Here is a 27,252-nt window from a genome sequence, read left to right as displayed (position 1 = left end):
CAGGGAGCGCGGGGGCGGGGCACCGCCACCTCCTACGCACTTCCGAGGCCATACCGCAGCTCCCACAATGCACCGCGCCGGTACGCAAATTAGATACGTGCGGCGACGTCACACGGCAGAGCCAATCAGCCATGCCCTTTCCTGCACCGCCCCGCCGTGGCAGGAGCGGGAGCGGCACACGACTGGAAGGAGCTAATAAGAGGACGCGTCTCGGCCCACGTGCTGTGGCCGAGGTGTTGCATTGGCTGCTCAGGTGCGCTGTGTCCTGGCGTGGTGGAAAGGGCGCGAAATGCGATGCGGCCGGGCGGCTCCTGAGGGCGGGTGAGTGTCTCTGGGCCGGGCGGCCGCGATTTGCCTTTACTTTTGTCTTTACTTCGGCAGCGTCCCGGTGGGCCGCAGCAGCGGCGACTGGCTCTTCCTGCAGCGGCGGGATGGTGGGGGCCGGGCAGCTGGAGCGCAGTGAGCTGGGTGCTGGGCCGTTTCGCTTCGGCCTGCTGATAGGCCTTGCTGCAGGGCCTGTCCGTGCTCCCGAGCTGCCGCCGTGTAAAGGTCAAGCGGTTTCTCCTTGCTTTCAGGATTTGCGGTACTTGCCGCGGTGTTATCAATTAATATGTATAATGTGATTGAAATAACTAGGGAGCTGCTAAAGTCCTGTGTACAGCCCCCATCAGTTAATATTTAAAATAGGGAAACAATAACTAGATGTGATTAGGAGTTTAGGAACTAACTACTAGATGATGGAGCTTTATGTTTATGTCACAGGAGGTAATGGATTGTGGTCTGGTCAATAAACCTTGAAGAACCACTTGGAACTGCCAAGATTAGGGAAGAAGTAGGTAGAAGGTAATCCCTACAGGGGGAGATCACGACCACCGACTCATTGACCACCTACGCAAAAGAAGACAATGAAGGAAAAAGTCTGCTCACTAATTTACATGAGGGGTGAAGAAGAAAGAACCAATCATTGAAGAAAATAACAATGAATATGTATTAGTTAAGTGTATAAATGTGAGAATTTTTGAGACAAGGGTGTGCTGTCTTGAGACAGGCACCTATTCATGGGCATCAATTAAGTTAATTTGAAAATACCTCCACTTTGTGTGTTATTGGCTTGCACACGAGGTAAACGAACCCCGTTTGTGGGACAAGAGTAGGGTCTTGCCTGTGCCAGTTGGTGTAGGCAGTTCCCAGGGTCCTTTGTGTAAGCAGGTCTGCTGTCTCCTTTACATGCTTTTCCACCTAGGAAGCTCCTTTTTTTGCTGTTACGCTTATGTGTGCCCTTGCTGAGTTTCTACTGAATGTTACCTCTGTAAACCCTTTCAGTTTCTCTCTTTGACTACGAGAGACTTGACAGATTTTAACTGTAAACATTCAGAGTAAGAACTCCAATGCTGTAAACCCTCACTCAAGAAATAGCAGCTAAGTATTCGATGTTCAGCATGCTCCAGAAAAGCCATACAGGAGAAAACATGGTTGTGAGATGCAACAGATCAGAAACAAAGCTGATTACTTTTTTTTTTTTTCTGTAGAGTATTTTTGGATATGAAGGATGGCCTTCTCAGTGATTGCTATTGGAGATGTACAAAATGTGCTTTCAGCTATGCAGAAGAACTTGGAGTGCCCAATATGGTATGCCAGGAGAATAATGTGAACTCCGTATTAGTATAGTTAATGAGTCTTTTTGGTTTTCTCTCTCTTTTTTCTTTTTTTTTTTTTTTTCAAATGCTTTGTCAGTTCTATGGGTTATCAGAAAGCAAAAAGAATTCTGTTTTAAGGCTAAGTGTACTGATGTTTTGTAAGGCTCAAGTGAGGAAGTGCAAGACAGAACCTATATTTTGCTCTTATGTTCTAGTAAATTTTGCTTTTCTATTATAACCTAAATGGGTCAGTCCTCTATCCAGTTAGGAAAAAAAATGTAGCTGACTGGATTAGAGTATTGTTTGTAAAGCAGCTTGGATCTTTGTTCTCTGTCTCTAAAAAGTAACTGAGGTCTGTAGTTCTTTAATACAAACAAATGCTGAAATAGCATAGATTCTAGTTAAAGCCTACATACCTAGAATGTCTGATGAGTCTTTGAAAGACTTTTGTTTCCATTGAACCAAACTGCTGAAGTTTATTTTGTCTATGGTGGCAAATATTTTTAAATCCTTAAATTTCAAATCCATTTGGAAAGATTTTACTTTACTGCCATTGGAAAACCAAAATAATTTCTGCGTTGGTAATAACATCTATTACAAAGGCACAGAGCAGAAAGCATAGAATGTCTGTATCACTACGCAGAAAACTTGCATCCAAACTTTTCTGAAGAGGCAGCATGCTTTCTACTGAGGTATCACCGTTGGATGGTTAGCTTGGTTATTCATTGGCTTAACAAACAGTGTTAAAAGAGCTAGAGTAGAAACTGTTCCCTACATCTGCTGTTCTTTATTGCATGTGGAATGTGATGGAATAATGAAATATCTCAGAAAGTAATTCTACACAGTCTGGTGCAGCTGATTGATGGGAGGAAGCTGACTTCAACATGGAATGGAGATTTTTTTTTTTAATGTCTACTTTTTTTCATATGTGTGCATTAAAGATCATGGAAGTGCGTACTGTTTAGGTTAAATAGCAAGACACATTGTGAATGGCAGTTCAAAACCAGGATTTTAATGCACCTAGCAGTTTTGTTCGTAATTATTAACTGGGCAGAAGGCTGTGAATATGGTGAGGTTGGGCCTGTCTCACTTTATTTCCATATGTGACACTAAGGCATAAAGGTATAATCTTACTTTTGTATTATGGCAAATCAAAATGTTAAAACATACCAAAATATGAATGAATGATATTGGGGAATGAATAACGCACGCAAAAGTAATGCTGAGGCTTCTTTTGGCTCTTGGTGTATATTTTGCTATAGGCACAAGTTAGGCTGTTCTGCAGTAATAGCATTATATTTGGTTTGGCTGTTTTCATCCAAGTTATGTTGTTTAATTGGAATTCTTATTTAAACTTTTTTACATACTACTAGGTTCTAGACAGAACACGGTCATGGGGAGTCTTCCTTATATACATACACAGTCTATGAAACTCATGAAACCTTTCCTACATAACTTGGGTTTGTAACAAAATGTATGCCTAAATTAGAGCAGTATTTTTTAAAATGATTTTTTGTTCGTTTGGTTTTAGTATGCGTTCAAGGTAGATTATTTTTATGGTAAGTTGAACAAGTGAATTGGTTAGAGGTTTCTGAAAGCCCTAGTATCAAGTTAAATGTTAATTTTCACACTGCTAGACAGGAATGGGTTTCGAATAGAAAACCGGGGAGGGGGGGGGTGTGAGAAATAACTTAAGTATTTATTTGTGTTGACACATCTGTGCATTTGGTTTATACAAACATAATAAGAGTCCAGTGGGCTCCTGAACCCAACAGAACTACACTGTCCTTTATTCTTGTCACAGGAGGTCAGTGTTGAAAAAGAAGACATTAGTGTTCTAACACCCAAGTTTCCTGCTCTGCTGAACTGGGATTTCCAAAAAATGCTGTCTTTTTGCCAGAGGCAGACAAAGATTGTGAAGAGTTAGTAGATATGTATATATCACATAATGACAGTATTTGTTACTGTACCTGGTTCTCAAATGAAAAATTGTCAAATGTGTCCTCCTCTTCTTGACCAAGATTATTTTTTTTTAAGTTCAGAAAAGTGACTATTTCTAAATCTTATTTTGTTGTTCCCATTTTATATGTAACTTCTGTGTTCTTGTTTTCCTTCATTTTTGTTTTTGTAGCTTGGATGTTGTAGAAGAGCCGGTTTCAACAAAATGTGATCACATATTCTGCAGGTAGGTTTGAAAACTCGTAATTGCAATGCTTAGTCAATCTGTTCTTATTCTCCATGTATAATTGTTTTCTTTAGTGCTAATGATGTATACTCTGTTTTGATAACTTAATGTGTAGCTATTTTAGGGGGAGAATCAATTCTGAATAAGAAATAAATGCAGTTTCACAGATGTGTCAAAGGGGATTGATTAATTCATTGTAACACCAGAACAAGAATACAGCCATTCAGCTTGATAATGAAGGATTTCTACTAAGTGGTGCATGCCTTGATTTTAAAGAAAATAAAATCCTCCCTTTTGTTACCGTTGTAATTATTCTTTTTCCCTAGGTTCTGCATGTTCAAACTTCTCAGCAAAAAGAAAAAAGGGGTGACACAGTGTCCTCTGTGTAAGACTGAAGTTACCAAGAGGTAATGCATCTTTGCAAGTGGACTTGAGGATAAGAAGTTTGAACTCTTAAGGAAAAGCTAATTATTGTCTTAAAAATGTCTTAGCAGAAGACAGAAATAAACAGGAGAAGTTGGTTATTAAGTAAACTGTCAGTTTCTAAAGCAGTAATTCTTTAGTGCCTTACCTCAATATTCATTTTTTTCAAGTGACTGCAGGTGAAGATACCATTCTCAGCAAATGTTTGTGCTATCAAGTACAGACTGTATTATTGTTCAGTCATTACACTAGTTTCTCTGTGCTAAACCTATGTAGGGAAAAATTTGAAATTTTCACTTTGTGGTAGTTTTAATTCCCGTAGTAATGGTTGTTTTGGGGAATTGTGGTGTTATTCCTTGGCAACAATTTCTCATTGTCTCATCTTCTGCTTTGGAGTTCTACTCCTTTATTTGTTCAGCCTAAATTCTAGGAGAATTATTAATAGTTGACCCATGAATTTGTCTTAAAACGACTCATGTGGTGATCTTATTTCAGAAGTCTGAAAGAAAATTCCAGATTTAAGCAACTAATTGAGGGATTGTTGGAAACTATCCATGCATTTGAGCTTGACACTGGAGTAAAGTGTAAGTGTTGTGAATGTATACCCCCAGGGTTTTTTAAATAAGATTTTGGCATTTGTATCATAATTATTTGCAGGGTATCTCATTTACTGTGCTGTACTCAATATGGGAAGAATTATAAAAAAAATTTTCTTGGATGTAGAAGCGTAAGTTCCATTAAGTTCCCAAGGTTTTCCTACAATAACCTCTTGAACAGTCTTAAGGGTTTTTAATGTGCATTTGATGACTCCAGCCAATCTTATTTTCAGTTCCTGAAATACAGCTGAATGTGTACCAAATAATATTTAATCTAATAATATTTAATCTATAACTGTGTGGCAAAGCCCTGCTCTTGATTATGCCCAACCTTGCAGCTTTAACTTCTTAGTCTAAGAGCCTGAATTAGCAAGTGCTGTAACAGTGTATGTTAACTTGTCCCATTCAGGTATATCCTTTTGGAATCCAAATTTATCCTTACTAGTACTCAGTGTCTTGTAAAGGGTATTGGCAAGTCAGGCAAATGCTTGTTTATATTTTGGGAAACAAGATGTTGTTGCGGGTGGGTGGTGGTTTGTGCATTTTGATTTGGGTTTTTTTCTTAATATATTGTGCTATAAAAAACTAGACTTTCTTTTCAAATTCTTTTCAACTTGTTCAGTCATTTTAAAATCACTAGTATTAGATCCTGTTCTTGCTAGATTATCTATATAAGCAAAATTGGTTGGGAAAATTAGTTGGCAAGATCAAGATTTTACCTAATACTTGAAAAGTACTCAAAGAACAATCAGACTAATAATCCAATCGGATTTCTTTCTTCGATAATTGTATTTTAGCTGGATATGTGCCCGTTGCATAGGGCCTATGCAAGGCTATTATATTAATATATAATACCTGTTGTTGTGCTCAGTGTAAGAAAATGTTTTTGCTTTTATTTCCTGTTGACATTTTTCAGTTTTAAACAGTCATCACTTTCCTAAAACATCCACAGAAGCCAATGCTGCTGAGTTCCTGTGTAAAGAAAGTTCTGTCATCCAAAGTAAGGGCTTCAGAAACAGGAAAAAAAGTGCTAAAGAAAATGGACAAGAAAACTGCACCTTGGTATAGTTTTTTCCCCCAATTTGTTTTTGTGGATAGTTTAGTGTTTTACTTGAAATGTGTATACATGCGTATACATAAACAAATGGAATAGGAGATTTTTGTTTTCTTTCAGATCACTGTTTGACTTGAATATTATTCCAGACAAGGACATCTAAATATTTTTGTCTTCCTAACCTACTTTAAAAAGTTGTTTGTGTAAAATGACCTGAACTTAAAGATAATGTTAGTATAATATATTCTGTTACTGAAACTAGGATCGAAAGCTTTTTTGTACTGCTTGTTTAATGAGGCTGTCTAACTATTGGTAGGCTTCTTACTTTTATAGTGGTAAGAACATAAATTTGTTTTAAGAATTCTGAAGACATTACCAAACTTAAGGTGATTGCTGCGTGTATGAGATTGTATGTTGTTTCTTGTCTCATCTGCTTGATGCTGAATAGAAATTTTAAGTAAGATCAAACCGTTAAAGATTTGAGCTGTTAAATGCATGATAATTGTTTCTATTAACACATTCCATTACTGATATCAGTATGATAAATTACATGTATTGTTTTTTTGTATAGAGGCTGCCAATTTAAATACTTAGTTCATATGTATCAGCCCACCCTGCTGTAGTTCAAATAATTACTATTTATTTTTTTGAAATAGATTACTGTTATAAATAACTATTCCTTTCTAATCTCCTGTCAGCAGGAAGCTAATGTGAATACACAGCTTGCAGATACCAGGGTCAAAAGGTGTCCCCTACAAAACAAAACCCAGAAATGTGACTCTGAAAAAGGGATTTATATAGAGTTTGGTAAGATCTGTTGCCCGTGCTAGTTGAGCTTACGTATAATGCTTGCAAAGTAATATAGTTGATGAAGTTCAAAGTCTTTATAAACACTAATTTCTCCTTAACACCCAAAATGAGAACAAAGGGACAAATGATGGACAATTCCATGTTGGTAAATCAAAGGGGTTTTTACATAATTTATTATATTGTAGGAAGTAACGCTGCTGTAGTAAACATTTAAGGTTCAGTGTACAAGATCCAAGGAAGAGAAGATTCTTACAGGTGTGAAAAAAAGTTATAGTTGTTGTAACTAATGATAACTACTGTTTTCTAAAGAATATTAAGCCTTGTTACCAGTGCTTGAGGGTCTAGCTAATAACCAGAGATAAGAATGAATTCTAATTGAGAAAAGAATATTTCATTTCTGTCTATCTTAGCTTTTCAGAACTTCCTTATTATCTGCTGCTGACTGCTGCAAGAAACAAGATAGATGCTGTGCGTAGTTTATTTTCTCCCTGTTCCTTCAAGGAAGGAATTGCTTCTTTTAACAGATAGTGTTTGTTGCCTTTTTTTTTTCCCCTTACTGCTTCTTCCAAGATCAATCAAAGGATCTGAGACAGATATTCAAATATATTGCTCTGACTTCCAGTTCAAAATTCTAAATACTAGCAGCTGTTTCATGTATAAATTTAGAAATTGGAAACTAAGTCTTAGTTAATTAACTCTTAGTAGCTCTCTGTTATTTAAACAGAATTTTATGCTGGAGCTATGTAGATATTTATATATAGAAATCCTTATAATTAGGTAAAATACTGCACAACTGAACTTGATTTCATCTGATAAAAGTTGAAAGCATCTACCTCTAGAAAGAACTAAGCATGCATGCTTCTGTGATAATAAACACTGAATCTGGCAAGTCATCTTTCTCTGAATCATTTCAACCATAGTAACAACCATTTGTCTTTAGGCTCTGATTCATCCGAAGAGCTTTTTAAACAGGCAAGCAATACAGGGTAAGTAAAGGTGATTAAGGAATTAATATTTTCTAAAGACAATAGTCCAGTATTCTCATTCCTATGTTTTAGTTTCTTAGCATAGGACTGATAGAATTCTTCAAGCTGACAAGTGATTTTCAATTTTGAGGGCATCAGGGTAGAATGGGTAGCTGACTCCCATCAGTTTGTCACATAATATGCTTTAAAGCCGTTTTCTAAGCATTTTGTTGCTTACACAGACATTAGATCTTAAAGAGAAAAGTATCTACTATGCTTTAGAAAGTAAATGTTAAATTCAGGAATGTGGGAGGGGATCTTTTAAAGGAATGGCGTGAAACGCTGAAGGGATCTAGTTGTGAGTGCCAGTCATGCAGCCTGACTTCTCCAAAAACTATTTCAGAGAGCAAAAAGGGAAAATTAAGTATCATCTTCTATTATGTCTATTGTGGTTTTCTCTGTAATGAAAGCAGATTTCCCTTCCCAACAGGTTAGAGGACAAAGAAGCACTTCAGATTTCATCTCAAGAAAAGCCGGAAGAACTTAAGAGTGCTGAGAAGGGGAACGAATATTCTTGCAATACACAGCCTGACAAGCTGGCTGCTAAAGAAATAGTTCTATCAAATGTCATAGGTGTGTTTGTTATTTTGGTGACAAAAACGATTAAGCTTGAAAGACAAGAAGTTAACAATTTGATTTGACATGATTAACTATGTATACTTGTCTTGTATGTTGTAGTTTTGTTGATGCCTACAGCTAGTGACAGTATAATACAAGACTGTACCAGTAGACTATTTAAAATGTAGTTATTCTGTGCACAGGAACAGAAGGGAAAAAAAGTAAATTTATCAACGTGCAAAACTTATTCTATTCTACATAAGTCACATTATCCTTTTTAATACAAGTTGAGAGCACTGTCTGGTAATTCATGCAAGAAGCTGGATGAACGTATGTCATATGTAATTTGATCTTTCTCTAGAGGGATATTTGTGCAGTGTAATATTCTGTTTGGGGGGGAAATAAGAACAGTTCTTTTAAAACAAAGTAGCCATGAAGCTTGTCATTGTTCTTGTGCATGTAAAATAGGGCTCAATAATTTATAATACCTATAAATCTTCAGGTGAAAGCGATTTCTCGAAAGAAGGCTTGAGCAAGAAAAGCACTCGGAGCATCATTGAATATGCCAAACCTGGCCAAGTGAATACAACTGAATACCAGAGTTCTCCTTTAAGTGTTCTTGCTGTAGATCTACTCCCAGAGCAATCTGACAGAATAGGTAATGCCAGTCCCTTAAGGAATGGGGACACATCTTTCTTTAAGAACACAGAAGAAATGGATGCAGAGCAAACTCAGTGCAATAGTAAAAGCGAAGAGTTTGACTTAAAAGATAGCTCAGAGAGCAGGTTGGAGAAAAGCAAGGGAATAGGTATTGTTGCACAAAGTGTGGAAGCTGTGGAAATGTATGAACCTGAGAATGATTCTTTCCATGAAAAAGAACTTCCTCTGGAGAAACTGCCTCAGCCAGGGACACTTCACTGTTCTACCCTGAATCAAGTCTCTAGGAAGAGACTGAAGCGAAGCATTCAGAAAGTCAATGAATGGTTTTCAAAAAGCAACGACATTCTGTCTTCCAGTTCTTCACAGGATGATTCTGCTGGTGCAACTGATATTTCAGGTGAAGGAGACAAATATTTATCAGATAAAGATTCCTGTATTTCAGAAAAGACTGACCCTATGGTAGATTCCATGGAAATTGCAGTGGTTGAAGGAAACCAGAGATGGTCAAAACAAACAGCAGATAGCATCAAAGACAAAATATTTGGGAAAACATACAAGAGAGAGAGGAAGTCAAATCCCCCTGTTAGCTTGAGAGACATTTTACCTACTACAAATAAGAAAGATACAGCTGCTGATGAGAAGTGCTTGAGTAATTCCAGCAAGGTTGGACTAAAACGAAAAAGGAAGACTGTCCAAGTCCTGCAACCTGAGGATTTCATCAAGAAAAAAGATATAGAAGAGGCAAATGGGTGCCCTCAAAGTGTTAACTGGTGCCTTGGAGACACTGAAAAGAAAAGATGTGATGAAAGTTCTGCTGTTAATGAGAATCACCTCTCTGAGAATAGAGAGGATAATACACTCACAGAACTTGAGGAAGGAGGAGGATCTACATGGAAAAAAGCTATTGAAAAGGTGACTGGCAAGCACAGTGATGGGGAGCTAGAACGGAATAATTGTGATCAGAAAAGCACTAGAAAAAGAAGTTCTGCAGCAAAAAGGTGCAGGCGTTCTACTAGAACTATGTGTACTCTACAGTTAGTGGATAGAAACTCTGTTTCCCCTGGTCCAGCTGAGCCACAGATTGATAGCTATCCAAGCAGTGAAGAACCAAGGAGAGTTGATTCTGAGCAAAGACAAGTCAGGCGCAGCAGGAGGCTTCAATTACTTTCTGAAGAAATGACAAAAGAAACAGGAAAAGGAGTAGTAATTAAGGGAGCAAGAAAGTATGACAGTGACCATGAAGGGTCTTCCTTTGGAGTCCAAAGGAATGTGTTAGTTCACACTTTGGAATGCCAAGACTTGTGTGAGCCCCAGGATACATTGAGTTACAAGCCACTTGCTAATCTGAAGGGTGGTGATCTGGAAGCAAATGAAATACAGATTAGTCTAAAGAATTCATCTGACACTGCAGAAACTGGAAAAAGTCTCTTCAATCCTACATCTTCATGTCAGCATTCAAACTGTAGTTCCTTTGCACCTGATGCAGTTTCTCAAGAAGGTGAAATAGTAGGTAGCCCTTTCCTCCTGCAGTCTCCTTCAATGGCTGTTGTGCAAACTGCTTCCCACCTGACTGAAAAGATGACTGAATCATGTACTACGTTTCCATGGGATAGTGCACATGATAAACAAAATGTTCCAGGGAACTTTAGAACTGAAAAATTGCCAATGGCTAAAAATGTTTCAGAATTGTCCAAGGAAGCTGAAGATAGCGAGTTAGACACACAGTATCTGCGAAATATATTTAGGCATTCAAAACGCGTATCATTTAGCCTTTATCCTACTTCGATGAAGGTGTGTGCAGTAGAAGATGCTGCTTCTGAAACTTTAAAGAGATCATGTGCTGATCAGGTAGAAAATAAGCATAGAAAATATTTAAAAACAGACAACTTGCAAGAAGAGAAAACTGCTGAAAGCTTGAGTAGGGTTTGTGAGAAAGAGAAGCTTAAGACCTATGAATCTGCTTGTGTTAGTCCTGTGACTTGCTTTGTCAGCAACACTGAATGTATGCAGACAGGGGAATATAACGATGATGTCTCACAGGTTGCAAATCAAGGGAATCTGACACCATTAAGAATGGATACTGCTAGGACTGAAGACAAAAACACATTGCAAAAAGGAGAGCAGGGAAATGAAAAGACACTGTCAAGTGACACAGGGATAGAAGATGAGTTGAGACAGAATCCAATCAAAAGTAATAGAAGCCAAAGTGATCAGGATAATACAGAAGAGCACATTTTCAGAAGAACCAATTTAAACACAGTTGATGAAATATGTTTCAGTTCAGAAAGCAATCAAGCAGGAAAGGCCAGAGTTGTTGATGGAAAAGGACCAGTACTACATCTTCAGTCCAGGTCAATGATTTGTCCTGCAACTTGTCAGCAAAGCCCTGCTGAATTTACCTGTGAAGTCATTGGGAAAAAAGGTAGCAAAAGAGAAAGAAAACAAGTAAAGGGGAATGAAGAACAAGCAACCCAAACCACTAGCACAGTGATGCCTGAGTGTTTAGTTACAGAGGCTCTAGAAGAACCTCTTAAAGGGAATAGTGATTTTGCAGGTTTGTCTGAAACCCCTGATGGCTTACTGTGCTTTGATGATATTGAAGAGAACAGCAGCTTTTCTGAAACTGATAGGAGAGAGAGATCGGCTGTGTTTGTAAAAAGAAATGACAATGTGCTGGTAAAAGAACTACACGATAGAAATGTTAGTTCTAAGCCAAGATCTCAATGTATTCAAAGACCTCGAAGAAGAGCGCAGAAACTGCAATCTTCAGATGAAGAATCTAGTGAGGATGAAGATTTCCCATGTTTTCAGACATTAATATTTGGCAAATCAGTAAGCACACCTTTGCAGATCAGTAAGCAAGTGACATCTGTGGTAGAGTCTTCAGTAAGTCCCATCACATTGCCTCACAGTGGAAGTCATGATGACAATAATATGCAGAAAATGCCTGAAGCCGCCCTAAGTAATAGGTGTGTTTCACCAAGCCAGGAGTCGGAATGCTCAGTCGACTTATTTTCTTCCCAGTCCAACGTGTCTGAAGAATCAGTTGATGGGGCACAAGAGCTGAAGAAACCTTTAATACAAGTTCATACATCCAAACAAGTGAGCAATGTGAATGAGAGTAAAGAAGATTTTCAGAGTTGTAATGGAGGGCTGAAGATAAACAAAACTAATTTTAAAGATGAATGCCAAGAAGACCCAAACATGGGAGCAAACCTAGGTACAAACCAAGATTTTTATCTCTGCAGCTGTGTTTGTAATGTCATTGCATCTAGGTTTTTGGTGTTTGCATGGGAACTTTGTTCTGTATTTAGGTGATGTTTGGTCTTTTAAAACAGTGTATCAGTTCTAAACAATCAAACAAAAACCCTCCGTGGTTTATTTTCTGAAAATTAAGTTCTTCCAGTATTCTCTGTTTAGAGCAAAAATGAATAGACTGGGCACTAGAGGCAAGACTGAGTCTGTCTGATGGGAATTAATTTTTGAGTGAAATGCTAGCGTTCTTACTACAATGTGATACTTGCTTTTATCAGCAAAATTTCATAAAACCTACCTAAGCTCTTTCCCCAGATGAAATGTTTGTTGCAATTGGATGTAGAATTCTGTAGTGCTTGTTTTGACCTTTTTATGGCTTTCATAAATATTTAGGACTCTTTCATCACTATTGAAACACTTTGAGTCCTGTTTACTTTGGCATATGTGTGACAGGGTATTCTTCAAAATGTTCACTTAAAGTAGATCTGCGCTTCTAACTTACGTGTTTTCAAAACTTGTCACTTTATCATTATAGTTAACAGTTGACTGAAAGGTCTGTGTGGTAAGAGATTATGGATGATCTTTGGTTTTGTTTGGTTTGTTTTTTTTAACTAACTCAGATCTTCTTCCACCTTCAAGGTGAAGCATCTGGATATGACAGTGAAACAAGTAATGTAGAAGATTCATGTGGACCATTCTCTCAGGGTGAAATCCTTACTACACAGGTGAGTGAGTTTATGCACTAAATTCTAAAATTAGCTGCATTCTAGGATATAAGCAAGTACATGAAAGCTGTGAAGTCAGTGTAGTGGGAAACTGCTTTAATCATAATTCTTTGTGTCACTAGATTACTTCTAAGAGCATAATTAATGAAGAATTGTAGAACTGCTTCTATGCCATTATTTGTCCAGCTTTGTCTTCCATGGTAACATCACATTCTAATGGCCATAACTTGTTATGTGATGTTGATTACAGTGCTTAATTGTGGAAGATGCTAGTTAACAAATCTCCACACTTGACCAATGCTGGAAGCCTCAGCTTCCTGTATTTAAAAGCTTTATTGATAGGAATTTATAATGATTGGTGGTTAGGATTGCTACATTATGATATTTAGAAGCATGAAGACTTGCCTTCTAAGCAGAAAGATGAAATCAATCATTCCGTATTAGAATATTATAGATACAACACCCAACAGGCAGTGTCCAATGAAAGGTATGTCTAGCCCAGTACGTTTTCTCTACTATTTTCTGATTACTGCTTAATGGCCTGACTTTATGTATTGGGTGATTGGCTTGCGGGGGGGGTCAGTTGGGGGTTTTGGGCTTTGGTTTGGGGGGGGGGGGGTGGGTGTCCTCTAACTTCAAGGCAGGTCTTATGCCAAATCTCTTTCTTCAGGATTAACAGCCCTTTGGGTTTTAATGTACATCAAGACCAAAATGTGGTCAACTGGCAGGACATTGCACACTGATGTAGCTTCACTGATAGAGATTCTAGGATATACCTGGGTTGAATGGAATAGTGGCAGTATGGATTGGTGGGGAGTTTTTTGGTTGTGTGGTGGGGGTTTTCTGTTTCGTTGGGTTTTTTTAATTGATTCAGTAACAAGGAAGTTCCACATGGTGCCAGTGCTAGAGCTACAAATGTAGTATTCAGTGCTGTGGAGACTGCTTTATCCTGTATGGTGAAGGTTTTTGGTTTTTAAAAGGATCCTTTGAAGCCCTGAGCTCTTCTTACAAGGAGGTGTATATGGCATGTTTTTAATAGAGGGTATTGTAATTTTTGAGAGAGAAAGTAAGGAAGAGTAGGCTGAAATATTTTATTGCTTTTAAAAAGTCTTTGGGGATTTCAGTAATGGTGGAAAGTGCAGAGACTCAATACTTGATGTTCATTGTTAAATTTTAAATTAAGTGGCTAATGCAAACTAATGCGGTTGGGACAAAATTACTTTTAAGGAAATCTGTGCAGAAGTTAGGGGGTTTTGTTTGTTTGTTTGTTTTTCCTGACTGATTAAACTCTGGTGACCCATCTAAACTGAAATAATTTGAATAGCAAAATGACTGCGGTTGTTTTGGGTTTTTTTGCTTTTAACATAGTGTGTGTGCATCATTTGTTAACAGTAAAAGCACCACAGTCACCTTTTGAACACATGGTAAAAAAATGATTCAAAATAATTTTGTGCTCTCTAATTTTCAAGCGTTTGTTAAAGAAATTAATCTTACTGTTTAAAACTGAGTTTGCTAATGTTGGCACAACTGTGTATCCTTTGCAGCAGAAGAATGCTATGCAGAATAACCTTAAAAAACTTCAGCAAGAAATGGCTGTACTTGAAGCAGTGCTAAAGCAGCATGGAAGTCAGGACTGTGCGTTTTTACCTATCCATAGGGAACTGCCACGTTCCAGTAATGAAGGAACACTCAAAATGGAACAAATGAGACAAGAAAGAGGTAAATAGTAATGAAAACCTTTCCCAGCTTTCTTAGGAACAGTTGTGTGACTATTACTAGTCCTTTTTCCCTCTACCACAAATTATAGTGTTAATTTAAAATTGATATGTTAGCAGAATTTTACCTAAATTCAGCTGTTCAGTGAGATATACATGTTTTATTTATAACTCAGCTACTACACTTAGTCTCAAAAACTCCTGTTACATATCTGTGTGAGATTACATGATGTGATTGTATAAATGGTGTGAGTAGGCCTTGTGGCTTGGCAGTACTAATCCATGTTGCTGTTCTGTCAGTTCTAGTTGTACTCTTGTTTTCTTTCACTGGAATGAGTAAGGGACTGGGATAGTGGCTGAATGCCCAAAAGGACTTGGCCTCTATTGCTGTGGTAGAAATAGTCCTTTAGCATATCAAGGAACAAGACAGAAATTAGGTTGGGTATGTATTGGCTGTCAAAAGTAATACAGTATAGGTCAGGGTGGTGATCAGCAAAGAAGAGGAGAATATATATAGTGGTGTGTAAATCCCCTGAGTGGGGCGTGAATGTAGAGTTCCTAGCTGTAGAGTGCACAAGGCAATAAATAAATGGGGAATAATATTTTAGTAATTGCCAAAGGCTTATTGTATATTGAGGATAAAGTGAGATGCTGCCAGCTATGTAAGTAATAGTGAGAGGGCTTTATTTAAGGTTTTTCTTTAAGGCAAGGCAGATGCTGAGATTACTGTTCTGACAACCTGTCTGCAACAGAGCATAGAGCATTCTTTGAACAAAGCCTACAGTAAGTCCTGATGTTCATTCTTGAACTTCTCAGTGTTCTAGAAAGGCACCCAATGCTGATTACATCCAAAGATGTAATGCTTTCTGAACTCTTAGATAAATTGTACCAGTGCTTTATTATCCTACTTGCTGCTAAAAATTTATTTCTAATTCTGTCGTCTTACTTCAGTCAGTTATCTTTATTTTCTGAGGGCAGCTATAATAACTTAACATCCTGAAATTCAAAGTTATCTAGTGTCTTATTATGCCTTTACTGTGTATGGTTTTCACTGTGGAGTCTTTTCTGTTTAAATTCAAAGGCTTTCATCACTGCTGTGGGTGTTAGTCAAATATCACAAAATGATCTGTAGATTGCTTTTAAATCTCCTGAATGATGGCATTGTACAGTGTGAGGTATGGACCTTTAGATTAACCTCTATCTTAAAAAAAAGTACAAAAAATGTGAAATTTGTCAGCCAATATGGTGCAGCTATACAAATAGGTCTTCTGCTTGTGTGTTAGTTTTTGTTGTCAAGAGTGTAGTCTGTATCAGGAAGCTCCTTCGTGGAGAAAAGAGAGGTAAGACAGGAAAAGTGAAGAGGTTGAGCCTTTGAAAGGTACACAGTGGTTTGTTCAGTTGATTCAAAAATCTGATGTAACAGCATCTTTCACTGCTGTGGCTGCTGCTTTGATACCTGGATTCCTGACAGAAAAGTAGGGCCATTTGTTGTTGAAGAAACTCACTGTGATCCTCTTCTGATTTTGTGTTACTCATTCAACAGCTGCACTGTGTTTTCACACAGTGAAATCTTCCCTCTATCTCATCTTTTGGACATCTTGAGCCATTAAAACATTAACAGTATACTTAATACCAAGAGACTGGTTACAATCCATGCTTAGTTAACAAAGCTGGTTGAATTGCATGGCATTCAACCTTACTACAGTTTGAGAATATTTCATAGAGAAGGCTTTAAAATGTGACATTTCTAAGTATAGTAGGCCAAATTTGCAAGACTAACTACAGATAGACTGCTTGAAGATTAAGTCAGCAAATCAATGATTAGTTTCCTTCAGATGGGAAAATTACTTAAAATAATTTCATTAATACAATGTATGTTTACATTGTTATGCTAAAATATGGATTTCTGACTCATAAAAACTTCAACTGATTAGTTATTGATGGCTTGATTAAAAATTACAAGCATCTAGCTATCAAATAAATGCCTCTCTACTGCTTGTGAACAGAGATACGGTAATGTGTTGAAGGGATTCATAAACAAATTGCACTAAATAGTGTAAATTTGCCTTCAGCCCATTTTACATCCTACTTTTTCCACCTAATACACAGCTGATGTGTTAGTTTTGTGGATGATTTAATATGTGAAATAAAATGTAGTTGTTAGCCATGTTTCAGATGGCTTACTATTTTGTGTAGATTTCTGTTTTGGGACACTTGCCTCTCTAAAGTGTGTCTGGATTGAGATTTTGGAGTATGCTTGACTTCTTACCAGAAGAATCAATTAAGTACAGTTGCTTTTATTTTGCTTGTTTAAGAATTATTTTTCTTCATTGAAGGGGCAGAGTCAACCTCAGAAGGAAACTTCTTTGAAAATCATAAATGTAGCAGTTCAAAGGGATTTTCAGCCAATGATTTCCATATTATGCCAAGTGATTCTCTCAACAGTAGAATCAAGGAGTTAGAAAAAGAAAGGTAAATTTGGTTTGGTTTGTTTGGTTTTTTTACTTCTATTTCTAATCTTGTATTAAAAAAAAAAAAAAAAAAAAAAAAAAACCAAAGTATTGAAATAAACACCTCTCAGCTTTTGAGCCGTTATGATAGCTTAGCTACTGCTACATGGTTCTGATACTTAGAAGAGTAAGAAAGGTATTAAAACCAATTTCCCCCTCTCAAGGTCTCCAGAGTTGTTGCTTCAATCTTCTAAATCCTGTTTGTTAAAGAGACCAGATTTGGAGAAAGCCCTTCAGTGTGACAGTATTCTGAAGAACAAAGCTCCTTCTGAAAAGACAAAACCTGTGCAGGGAGCAGTACAAAAACATAGTCAGCGTCAGCTTGAAGCAGGTAACATCTAACAGGGATCCAATGTATTTTGATTTCTGCTTTTTTCCTGCTTTTTTCATGTTTTTACATACCAGCAAGATACAACACTTTCTTGTAAATAATTATTTTAATTTATATATTCCTGGTCAATTTAAAAAGATGTTAATTCTTGTTTGGTTGGTTTTGTTTGGTAACCCAACATATAGCTGCCCATCAGGATGGAGTTGGACAACATTTTGACAGTAATGGGAGTTATTACCTGTCTTACATATAAATTGGTACTTCCTGACAGATACGCTACTAAAATTTTCACAGGTATTCTAGTGTCTCAGGTATAGATCATGAAAAAGTAATGATAGAGGCAAAGATAAAGTAATAACCAAATAAGGAGAGGAAGTGACTGCAGCATTTAAACTTAAAAAGTAGAGAAACAGTCTTCCACCATGACTACAAGAAGGATTAAATTGTTTCAAGGAGTAATTTCTCTTTTCCTTCAGAAAACACAGATGAACAGAAATCTGGGACCAGGCTCAGCAGTGCCTCTGTCTTACCAAATCTCTCTGGAAATGTGACCAGGAGTCCAAATAATGCTTCCTCCTCAATAAGTCGTCTTAACCCTCAAACTGCAGAAGCCACAAATAGTTCTGTTGTAGTTCAGAACGCTAATAAAAGCTGTGCTCGAGAATGGAAATTGAAGAGGAGTGTGTGTTTTCCTACATCTGTTCTGGACAATGCAGCTGGGAAAGAAAATGCTACAAGTCCAGTTGTGACTAACAGGAAAGACATGTCTGTTGTGGCTTCAGGTCTAAATCGAAGTGAACATGTAAGTATATATCAGAAGTTTTAGAGATCACTTGTTAATTGTTCTGATTACCACTATAGTCCTCAACACAGAGAGATCTAAGTGTCCTGGAAACCGATCTTACAGGAATTGGCAGATTAGTAATAAAGCAACTCAAGTCAAACTTTTTCACTCCTGAAGATAGAAAGAATGCTGCCTGTAAACAGCACTAAAGCTTAGTGAAGTTTGAACTTTTTAAATGACTGCCTACTGTCTAGGGGAAAAACACATTATTCCAAAGCAAGAGGACTTTATTTCTAGAAAGCCTTGGGGCTTGGAGGGGTGGGGGCTGTTTGTTTGGTTGGTTCCCTTAATGTTCTCAGATGCTGCTGCTTTACCCAAATTCTGATCCATAGTGAGGATTTCTGTAATTAATCAATTCTGAATTGCTAATAAGCCTGTTTCTATGATCCATTTCCAGGATGATATGGCTTTTGATTTATAAACTACTGACCAAGAGCTCTTGTTTACTTTAGCCTGTTGAATGGTGCCAAAATTATTGACTTCTAAGGAAATGTATATTCTGCATGCCAAAACAAATAAAACCATTACTTTGAAGTAACTATCTTATGTTATACTCCTATAAATTGGAGTTGTTGGGGTTTTTTAATCTGCTAGCTGTTAATTTTCTTAACTACTTTTCAGTTGATGGTCCAGAAGTTTGTGAGAAAAACTCGGAGCACGTTATCTAATCACATTACTGAAGGAACAACCCATGTCATAATGAAAACAGGTTTGTGGGGACCTATGTGAACAAATCCTATATTTACACACTGTATAGAATTTTAACTCTAGGCTAACCAACAAGCAGACAGTTCAGCAATAAATTTTAGTAAGTTTGAGGAGAAGGTATTAATTGTTTTCTTCTCTATCATAATTTTTTAGTTTAAACTTGGGAATCTTACTCTATTTCACAGAATCAGAGTGAGGGTATGTTTTGTTTTGTTGTGTGATTTGAATTTAATGTTACTTAATGTATTTTTTTTTCCTCCAGCTGTTTGGTCACAATTTTGATGAGCTTACAGCACATTAACGTGAAGTAGTTCAGAACCAACCAAAAAGAAAGCGTGATGGTCCCTAAAGAAATGGGATACAGACATTCTGGAAATAAGATGCTGTTTGGGTTTCCTAATTCCTTGCGGAGATTTTAAGTGCTGTTTCATTTTAAATTTTTGAAAGAAACTTGTCTTTAATAGAAAACTGGAAGTGGGACTTAACTGTATGTATAACTGATGGCAGTTGATAGTGAAGGCATGCTTCCATAGGAACAAAGCAGCCCTACCATTTCATCATAACTATTATTTGCGTGCTTAATTAAGGTACTTAAATTAGGCTTTGCTCTTTGGTAGAGCTCAGGAATCCCATTATTAAAAGCTTGAAGGAACTTTATAGAAACTTCAATACAATACTACAGTTTCAAATTTGATAAATGTATTATGAAACAGATGGCATTATATTGACTTCAGAAAAGTGCAACATTAATCAGTAAAATTATTATATTGCTGTGTCTAGGCATATGTAATATTTAGGCTCTCTACTGAACCCACCACCTAGCTTTTTAACCAACATTTTCTTAAAAAGCAAAGTATTTTGAGCCAAGCCTGGGTGTGGTTATGCTATATACTATGCTCGCATTTTGCTTCATGGAAGCACTTCTAGCTGGCTCATGTTTGGATACAATCTATCACGTAAGCCTTTCTTGCTTTTGAAAACCAACACACAAAAGGAGCCAGAAAATCTTGTTACTCCAAATCTACAGTCTCAATTTTTGCCTTTTTCTTCAGGAAGTGCATCATAGACACCATGGCCATATGTTTTTGGAGAGGTAGATTGTTCTGTCTTCATGCAAAATACAGATAGGACAACCTGCCTTCTGAAGTTATGCCTGTTCTGGTAGAGTAGAAGATGATCTTAAATGGCTAGTCATTTAAAAGTTTATGCCAACATTAGGCACTGAATCCTACTGCTAGTGTCCTCTATCTTGACTAGTATTCATGCTTTTTCTTGCCTCTTATCTTTACTGAATAACTAAAAAAGGATTCAGAAGCTGTACATGTGATTAGTTTCTGCTCATTTCCTTCAGTTTAGTAGAATCACGACGGTAGAATTTCAGAACCTTTCTATAGGTGGTCTTGATATTTTGCTGCTGCAGTTACCTAAAAGCAAAAGTTTTTTGCTGCCGATAACCTGAGCTGTTTTTTTCACTAGTGGCAAGACTGGAAGAGATCTTATTCTTGTTTGCTCTGCAGATAAGGAGCTGGTGTGTGAACGGACACTGAAGTACTTTCTGGGTATTGCAGGAAGAAAATGGGTAGTTAGTTATCAGTGTAAGTATAACTTGGTTTGGAGCTAAATGGTTTCTGCCCTTCTACCACAAATGTACTCTTCACTTGTTTCAGTAAGAAAAAAAAATAAAAAATTATCGCTTTATGTCTTGGCATCTGATGTTTTGCAGAGTTTCTTCTAAATACTTTAAAATAAATTTAAAAATTCCAAACAGCAATATCAAGCTTCTTTCACTTCTGAATACTTCTCCTGCTTTCAAATAACCACATTGGATTGTTCCCTACCCTGACAAAAGCCTTTTCTCTTTCTTAATTTAAATCTGTGAGATGCATGGCATCAGTTAGTGCAAAATTAATATTATTTATAAAAGGTTAAAAAAATTCTTTAAGTTATTTCAGGCATCATACCATATTCAGTTTCCCTTAATACAAATACCTTCAATTTAATATAGCAATGAAGTCAGACTATTGGCAGCAGAAGAACAATTTTGCTGGATAAAATGACTTGTCCTGTTCTGATCTTTTTGTTTAGGGGTAATTCAGTCCTTTAAAGAAGGAAGGATACTGGATGAGGTAGGGGTTTTTTTATCTTAAGAGTGAAATGTTAAATGTGTAAGGAGTGCTGTTATGTCTATAGACCTATTAGTAACCTCAGATATCGTCTAAGCATTTAATATATGGAAATATGGCACTGAAAACTGGGATTCTAGTTTTACCAAATGCTAGGACCAAAAGCCACACCTAGGCTATATGTATTCATTGTTATTGAAGACATAATGGGTCCCTATTGTTTTTTGGAACAAGTTATAGACATACTTTTTTCTAAGTGTTCCTACTGATATTGATGGATTACAGCATAGAGGAAAAGATCTGTTGTTTGCTTACAGAAATAACATTGGAACATAGCTATATTCATAGTTTTGTTTTGTTTTTAAACTTTAGAATAGCCAACTACTGTAAACTTGTGCCAGCATTTACTACCTTTCCTAGTAGAAATGGCTTATTTGATATGACCCTGATTTAGGTGAATTTTTGTATTCCTGGGTAGTAATTGGAGTTTCATTCTCTAGTACAGATTTTTGGAGAATGTCACATTAGTGACACAGTATGGGTTTCATGTATCTAATGAGCAGAAATGCCCACTTCCTGGTATGAAATCCATATGCCCTTTTGTCAAGCTAAGGGTGAAGATAAAATCTTACTCCTTCCTAGGGCCTTTTGGGGGCTATTAAAGGCTCTCCCATGCTTGGGTTGAAAGGGGGAAGTTGCTATAGAATTGACTGGGAATGCTAGAATATGGGACAGCTGTTTAACATTGTCATACACTCTCACATTGCTTTAAGCAAGGAGAAGATCCTCCAATTATAATGAAAACCAAAATTTGTTTTCAAGTAAACTGAAAATATGCAGCTGTTCTTCATACTCTTGTAGCAGGTTAGACTGCATGGAAGTTTTTAAGAGGTTTCAATAAAGTATTGGAGAAATGGGAGTTTGAGTCAGATGTAGGCCTGAAATTATCAAATGCAGCACTGTATTTGTTACTAATCTATATACTAAGTGAATGCCTTGAAATAAAACAAATGTTGAAGATCTAGAGGTTATGTACTGATAATTAATTTCTATCAAATGAGACTTTACTGATAAGTTAATTACAGACTTGGAGTGTGCCCCTTCTTTTATACAGTTTCCTAGATTACTATACAGTCTGACTATAATTTGTTTCTTTAAAAATTATCTGATGCTGCAGGGGTTTCATTACTGCTTTCCATAATTTTTCTTGAAAAGTCTTTTAATTCATTTTCTGCACACGCTTAATTTTAAGGTTTCCAGTTTTGAAATCTGACAACTTCTTCCTGTTCTGGTGCAGAACTCTGACCAGGAAAGTGTTCTCAGTCTCCAACTTCTGATTGCTTGTTATTTTTCTGTTGCAGGAGAACTTTGAAGTTAGAGGAGATGTAATCAATGGGAGAAACCACCAAGGTCCTAAGAGGGCTAGGCAGTCTCTGACTGAAAAGGTATGAGCACATCAGGGCTGAAAATCCTGTCCTGCTGTGACTGTTTCAGATATGTTGCTATGCTAGCTGAACATCTGGAACTTCTTCCAATTTCTCTGCTGTTCTATATATACAGAATTTTACAAATTAAGCATTTTTATACATGAAAGGTGAGGTCTGTCAGCAGCGGAGCAGATATGCTCAAGTGACTCACTATGCTTAGAGTGAATGCTATCTTTTTATAACATCGGTATAGGATAGCACAGGGTTGCAGGTTTTTTATGATATTCTTTTCTTTTGTAGGTTACAAAGAGCTTCAGATATACTTTGTGAAACAGTGATAGCTTGATAACCAGTCTTAGAAGTGCAATGAAACTAGCATATTAAATAATGTCCTTTAAAGACACTGTACATACTCTGTTAATATGTTCCTTGTTTTTCAGATCTTTAAAGGCTTTCAGATCTGTTGCTATGGACCTTTCACTGATATGACTACAGGTGTGTCATTTTAGTGGAATTAAATGAACTCTTAGCATAAAAAATATTTGGAGGGGGATTGTGTGTGTTCACCAGAGTTTTACATTTGACCTCTTCTTGGATACTCTTGTACCTCTTTTACTGTGAAACTTTCAAAATACCTACGTGAGGTATAGTGTAGGTAAAGAACTTTATCCATTTGTATCTCTAGGTAGAATGGAAGCAGTGTTCTATTTGGATATCCTCAGAGAACTGCTCTGGCGTTTTTGCTGTATTTCCGAACAGGCCTTTTATTTAGTTTATCTCTGATTCTCTAGCAATGAAGGAAAAGCATTAATATGCTGTCTGGTAATTGCTTTAGATGCTGTTGAACACTTGTATTTGAGCATTTTTTTCTTCTGTCTTAGTAAACAGTTCCTAAGTATCATTTTTCTAGCAATTGACACATCCTCAGTGTAATCTCTCTCTAGCAGCAGATGTTAAAAGTGAAACACACAACAAAGCCAGAAGTTTATATACAAAGAGCGAGCTGGGCAGGATAGCTTCTTTTTGTTAGTTTAAAATTGATTAAAGTATAGTAGATGTTTTGAAAATTTAAGCTGCAATTTTTCTACTTAAAATATTTGTACCTCTGTTCCCATTTTTGTGGCTTATACAGCAGGTACTTTCTGATTTGTCTGATATAACTTTATTTTTGACTGGGTGAAATATCTTCATGTCTCTTGACATTTACATTAATTACTACAGAGGATGCAGTGCTTTCACCTGCTGCAGTGAATCATCAATTATTGCTCTTACACTTACTTATGGCTCTTAGACTTACTTACCTACTTCACTATCAATTTAACAAATTGGTGGAAATTAAATACTTTGGTTACTTTTGTTAATGAGAGATAATCACAGTTCTAGCTTCTGATATTTAATTTTAATTTCATGTCTTACATGCTTATAAGAGGAAATAAATTGTTAGTGACTTTAAGTTTTAGGTGTGTGGTGTTTTGCTTTTTCAGAGGTTTTTTGTTTTGTTTAGTCCTGACTAGAGTGTGAAGGAAGAGAGTGAGTTGATGTTCCTCAGCAGGCTAGAAAGTGAAAGGACTTATTCTTTACTAAGGCTTACATTTCTTTCAAATTATGATAGTTTATATCTTGGAACAAACAAATGAGGACTCAGGGAACAGTATCAGTTTCAATGTGATATAAAACATTGAAGTAATAGACTGTTTATCTCATTTCTTCAGAACATCTGGAATGGATGGTGGAGCTTTGTGGTGCCTCTGTCGTGAAGCAACTTCATCTGTTCACACACACAACAGTAAGTGTTAATGAATGTTACACTTAACATAGTGAATGGTCTATAGTTATGTGATACACAGCATGTTGAAAGATTATATGGCCTTCATGGGCTTGTCAAAGACCGATGCATACAGGTATGTTAGAGAACTGTCTGCACAGTATTGATGCCAAACTGCATGGTAACAGTTCTTGTGTTCTAGGCTCTGGCCTCTCTGTATTAGAAGACAGGCTAACTTGTAGTGGAAGACTGATCAGAGTACTTTATGCAAGCCAGATAGCTAATCTCTCTTGAAATCAGCACTGAGCCTCACTTGCCAGTGCAAAAAAGCCTTTAGTGCCTTAACTTAGTCACAGCATTCCTGGAGAGAGATCATAGAAAAATCTTAGGAGCTAATGTCCTTCTCCCTCTACTACCACTTCTTAAAGTCCTCACGGAAGTGATGCACTGAAGCAAATTTAGCCCAGTTATCACTCTCTGCAGGTAGGCGTGAGAGTGATTTAGTGACAGACAGATAACAGTAGTATTTTTATTTTCTTATCTTGAAATCCTAGAATTCTACTGCTGTTGTGGTTGTGCAGCCAGATGCTTGGATGGAAAACACTGATTATAGAGGTAAAATGACACACAGTCATGGACTGGTTTATGGTACACATTGAGTGTCTCTGTCCCCTCAGTCTTTTTAATAGTTAAATATCAGGGAGGTTTGTAGAAGAATGGAAATAAAATCCTACTGCATCTGGAAATGGAGGTATGTCTTGGAAGAAAAATCTGGATGGACAAAGTATATTGTCTCAAAAATCAGCAACAGAGTCTTAAAAGGTAGTCTGGCATGCAAATACTATTCTTGGCTTAGTTGTCCTGCATATCATCAGCTTTACAGAAACTTTTCTGATTGGAGATAGTTTCTAAAAGGTGGGAAAGCATGCCCTTGGAGGATTAGTAAGATCTAGGAGAAAGCCTCAGATGGGACAAGATTTTCTTGGTCTGGAAAGAATATGTAGATACAAAGCATTAAACTGATATAGCTTTGCAGGTTTTTTTACTTTTTTTTTTTTTAATCAAAATGCTCCAGAGAAACCACGAGACTTTGGTGCAAGTGTTCGAGACTAACGTACTTTTAAATGAGATAGTGGGAGTTAAGGGATGAATGGGACCTAGTTAGGCTACAGTCGAGTTCAACAAAAAATTGGAGCAGGAGGATGATGTAAAAACAACAGCAGTTTCCACGGCACTGGGAAAATGAGAAAATAAAGAAAAAGATTCTGAAATGGTGAAGAACAGTCTGGCAGCACTTCAGTAATTTTCTGTTGCTTCTCTCTTAATGAGACTCATTGCTTGTCACATACTCAGTATGCCTGAGCAGACAGGAACTGAGGCTCTGTCACCAAGGTCCTAAATTAAAAGATAACAAGGACTGCACTCTTTGCTTTTAGTGTTTATTCTATGGTGTTCAAAACTTCCTGCCTGACCATTTGCCAAACAGCTATTCTTTTTGGAGCAGCATATTATTACCTGCATTGTTAAAAGGAGTAGTAGTGCCACATTGCTGTTTTTAGACTTGGTTTTTATCAAGGCCTTTAAAATGTCAAAGATAAAGCAAATAGCTTAATCTCAGAGACATCAGTAAGATCACCTTAAGGTTGCTTTTACTCATTGATAACAATTTTATTGCTTGTGTCTTTGTCTTACAGCAATCCAGCAACAGAGCAATGTTACCATGGTGACTCGAGAGTGGGTATTAGACAGTGTTGCTTGCTATGAGTGCCAGGAGTTTGATGCTTACCTTGTGTCCTAAGGGTGATCTGCAGTTCTTTTTCCATTGCTCAGAAATTCTCATCAATGCTTATGGTTTAGTAACTATTTTAAGGACCAAGAATTTTAAGTCATTTATGCAGAGATTATGTGCATGTAGTGTTCTTGTTCAGAGTAAACTAACTACATTTTTATTAACAATAAAGTTACTTAAACAACAGTACCATATAAAGACAGAATTACCCACTGTTCTTTAAAGATTAACATTTCTGATTTCAAAATAGTCCTTTAAATTAATGTAAAACAAATTTTAAAAGTTAGTGTAGAATGTGGCCTCCTCAGAGAAATGGTGATGTATTATTTACCATTGCAGCCAGTTCCTGTTTATATACTTGACAGTTTGGAGACATTCATTTAAAAGAGTAAAATTGGGCTCAGGGCTTGAATCAAAAATGTACTTGCACTCCTGACCAACCTCCATATTTTCATTTTGCATAAATACATACCCTGAATAAGGGTGTATACCAATACAATGGAGTATTATTTTGTGATGACTAATGCATCAGCCTGGTTAATCTTAGGCCATGGATTATAGTTGTGTTGAAAACTATACAATCAGTTGTTCTGTTGTATATCAAAATGCCAGCTTGCCCTAACCAAGAAAATTGTCCACAAGTACAATCCCTGAAAAGCCAACACTTGATTCTCAACATAAACCAATCCTTAAAACCACAAGCCTATACCAATGTTGTGTCAGTCTTCTTTGAGAAGTGTATGTGGCACCTATGAAGATATAAAAAAACAGATGCACTTTAGTGTCCCAGTGACCTACAATAAGCCCTATAAGAATCTGCTTCTAATAGTCCCTACCTGCAAAATGAGACTGCAAAGAAAATAAATTTCTTTTTATGAAAGAAAATATTTTGCTTGTTTCTGTTGCCAAGCAATTCAACTTCATAAATAATTTTGTACTTTCAGAGCAGAAAGAGAACCTGTTTTCATAAAGTTATTGTTTAAAAAAAAATGTAGCTAAGTTCAGAGAATTGGTCAGTGCTCAGATGCTGCTAGGTTTTTCTTGGAAAGTTATAGAAAGTGTGTTTATAAATATTGGAATGCTCAAAGGAAATAAAATTATTTTGGCAAGTA

General features: G+C 36.8%; 1 protein-coding gene across 7 annotated transcripts; it reads left to right on the top strand.

The window, feature by feature from the left end:
- The first annotated feature begins 207 nt into the window (after positions 1 to 207).
- BRCA1 (BRCA1 DNA repair associated) lies at positions 208 to 27,252 on the top strand. Of its 7 annotated transcripts, none has more exons than XM_049800296.1 (23): positions 212 to 321; positions 1,530 to 1,629; positions 3,769 to 3,822; positions 4,149 to 4,229; positions 4,741 to 4,829; positions 5,758 to 5,903; positions 6,597 to 6,702; positions 7,646 to 7,691; positions 8,161 to 8,303; positions 8,791 to 12,168; positions 12,843 to 12,928; positions 14,473 to 14,647; positions 16,980 to 17,115; positions 17,318 to 17,484; positions 17,961 to 18,286; positions 18,950 to 19,037; positions 20,554 to 20,631; positions 21,122 to 21,162; positions 22,521 to 22,604; positions 23,027 to 23,081; positions 24,299 to 24,372; positions 24,906 to 24,966; positions 26,046 to 27,252. In XM_049800296.1, exons 2-23 carry the CDS (start codon positions 1,550 to 1,552, stop codon positions 26,147 to 26,149), a joined length of 5,598 nt encoding a protein of 1,865 aa, XP_049656253.1. In that variant the 5' UTR covers positions 212 to 321; positions 1,530 to 1,549; the 3' UTR covers positions 26,150 to 27,252. The 7 variants fall into 7 exon arrangements, with proteins under 7 accessions (XP_049656254.1, XP_049656253.1, XP_049656252.1 ...); XM_049800295.1 differs by having other exon boundaries at positions 6,594 to 6,702; XM_049800297.1 differs by lacking the exon at positions 1,530 to 1,629 and having other exon boundaries at positions 208 to 321; positions 6,594 to 6,702.

This window comes from Accipiter gentilis, chromosome 5, assembly GCF_929443795.1.
Source record: "Accipiter gentilis chromosome 5, bAccGen1.1, whole genome shotgun sequence".
Classification (NCBI taxonomy): Eukaryota; Metazoa; Chordata; class Aves; order Accipitriformes; family Accipitridae; genus Astur; species Astur gentilis.
The sequence above is the reverse complement of the archived record's forward strand: the minus strand, read 5'-3'. Positions and strand labels throughout refer to the sequence as shown.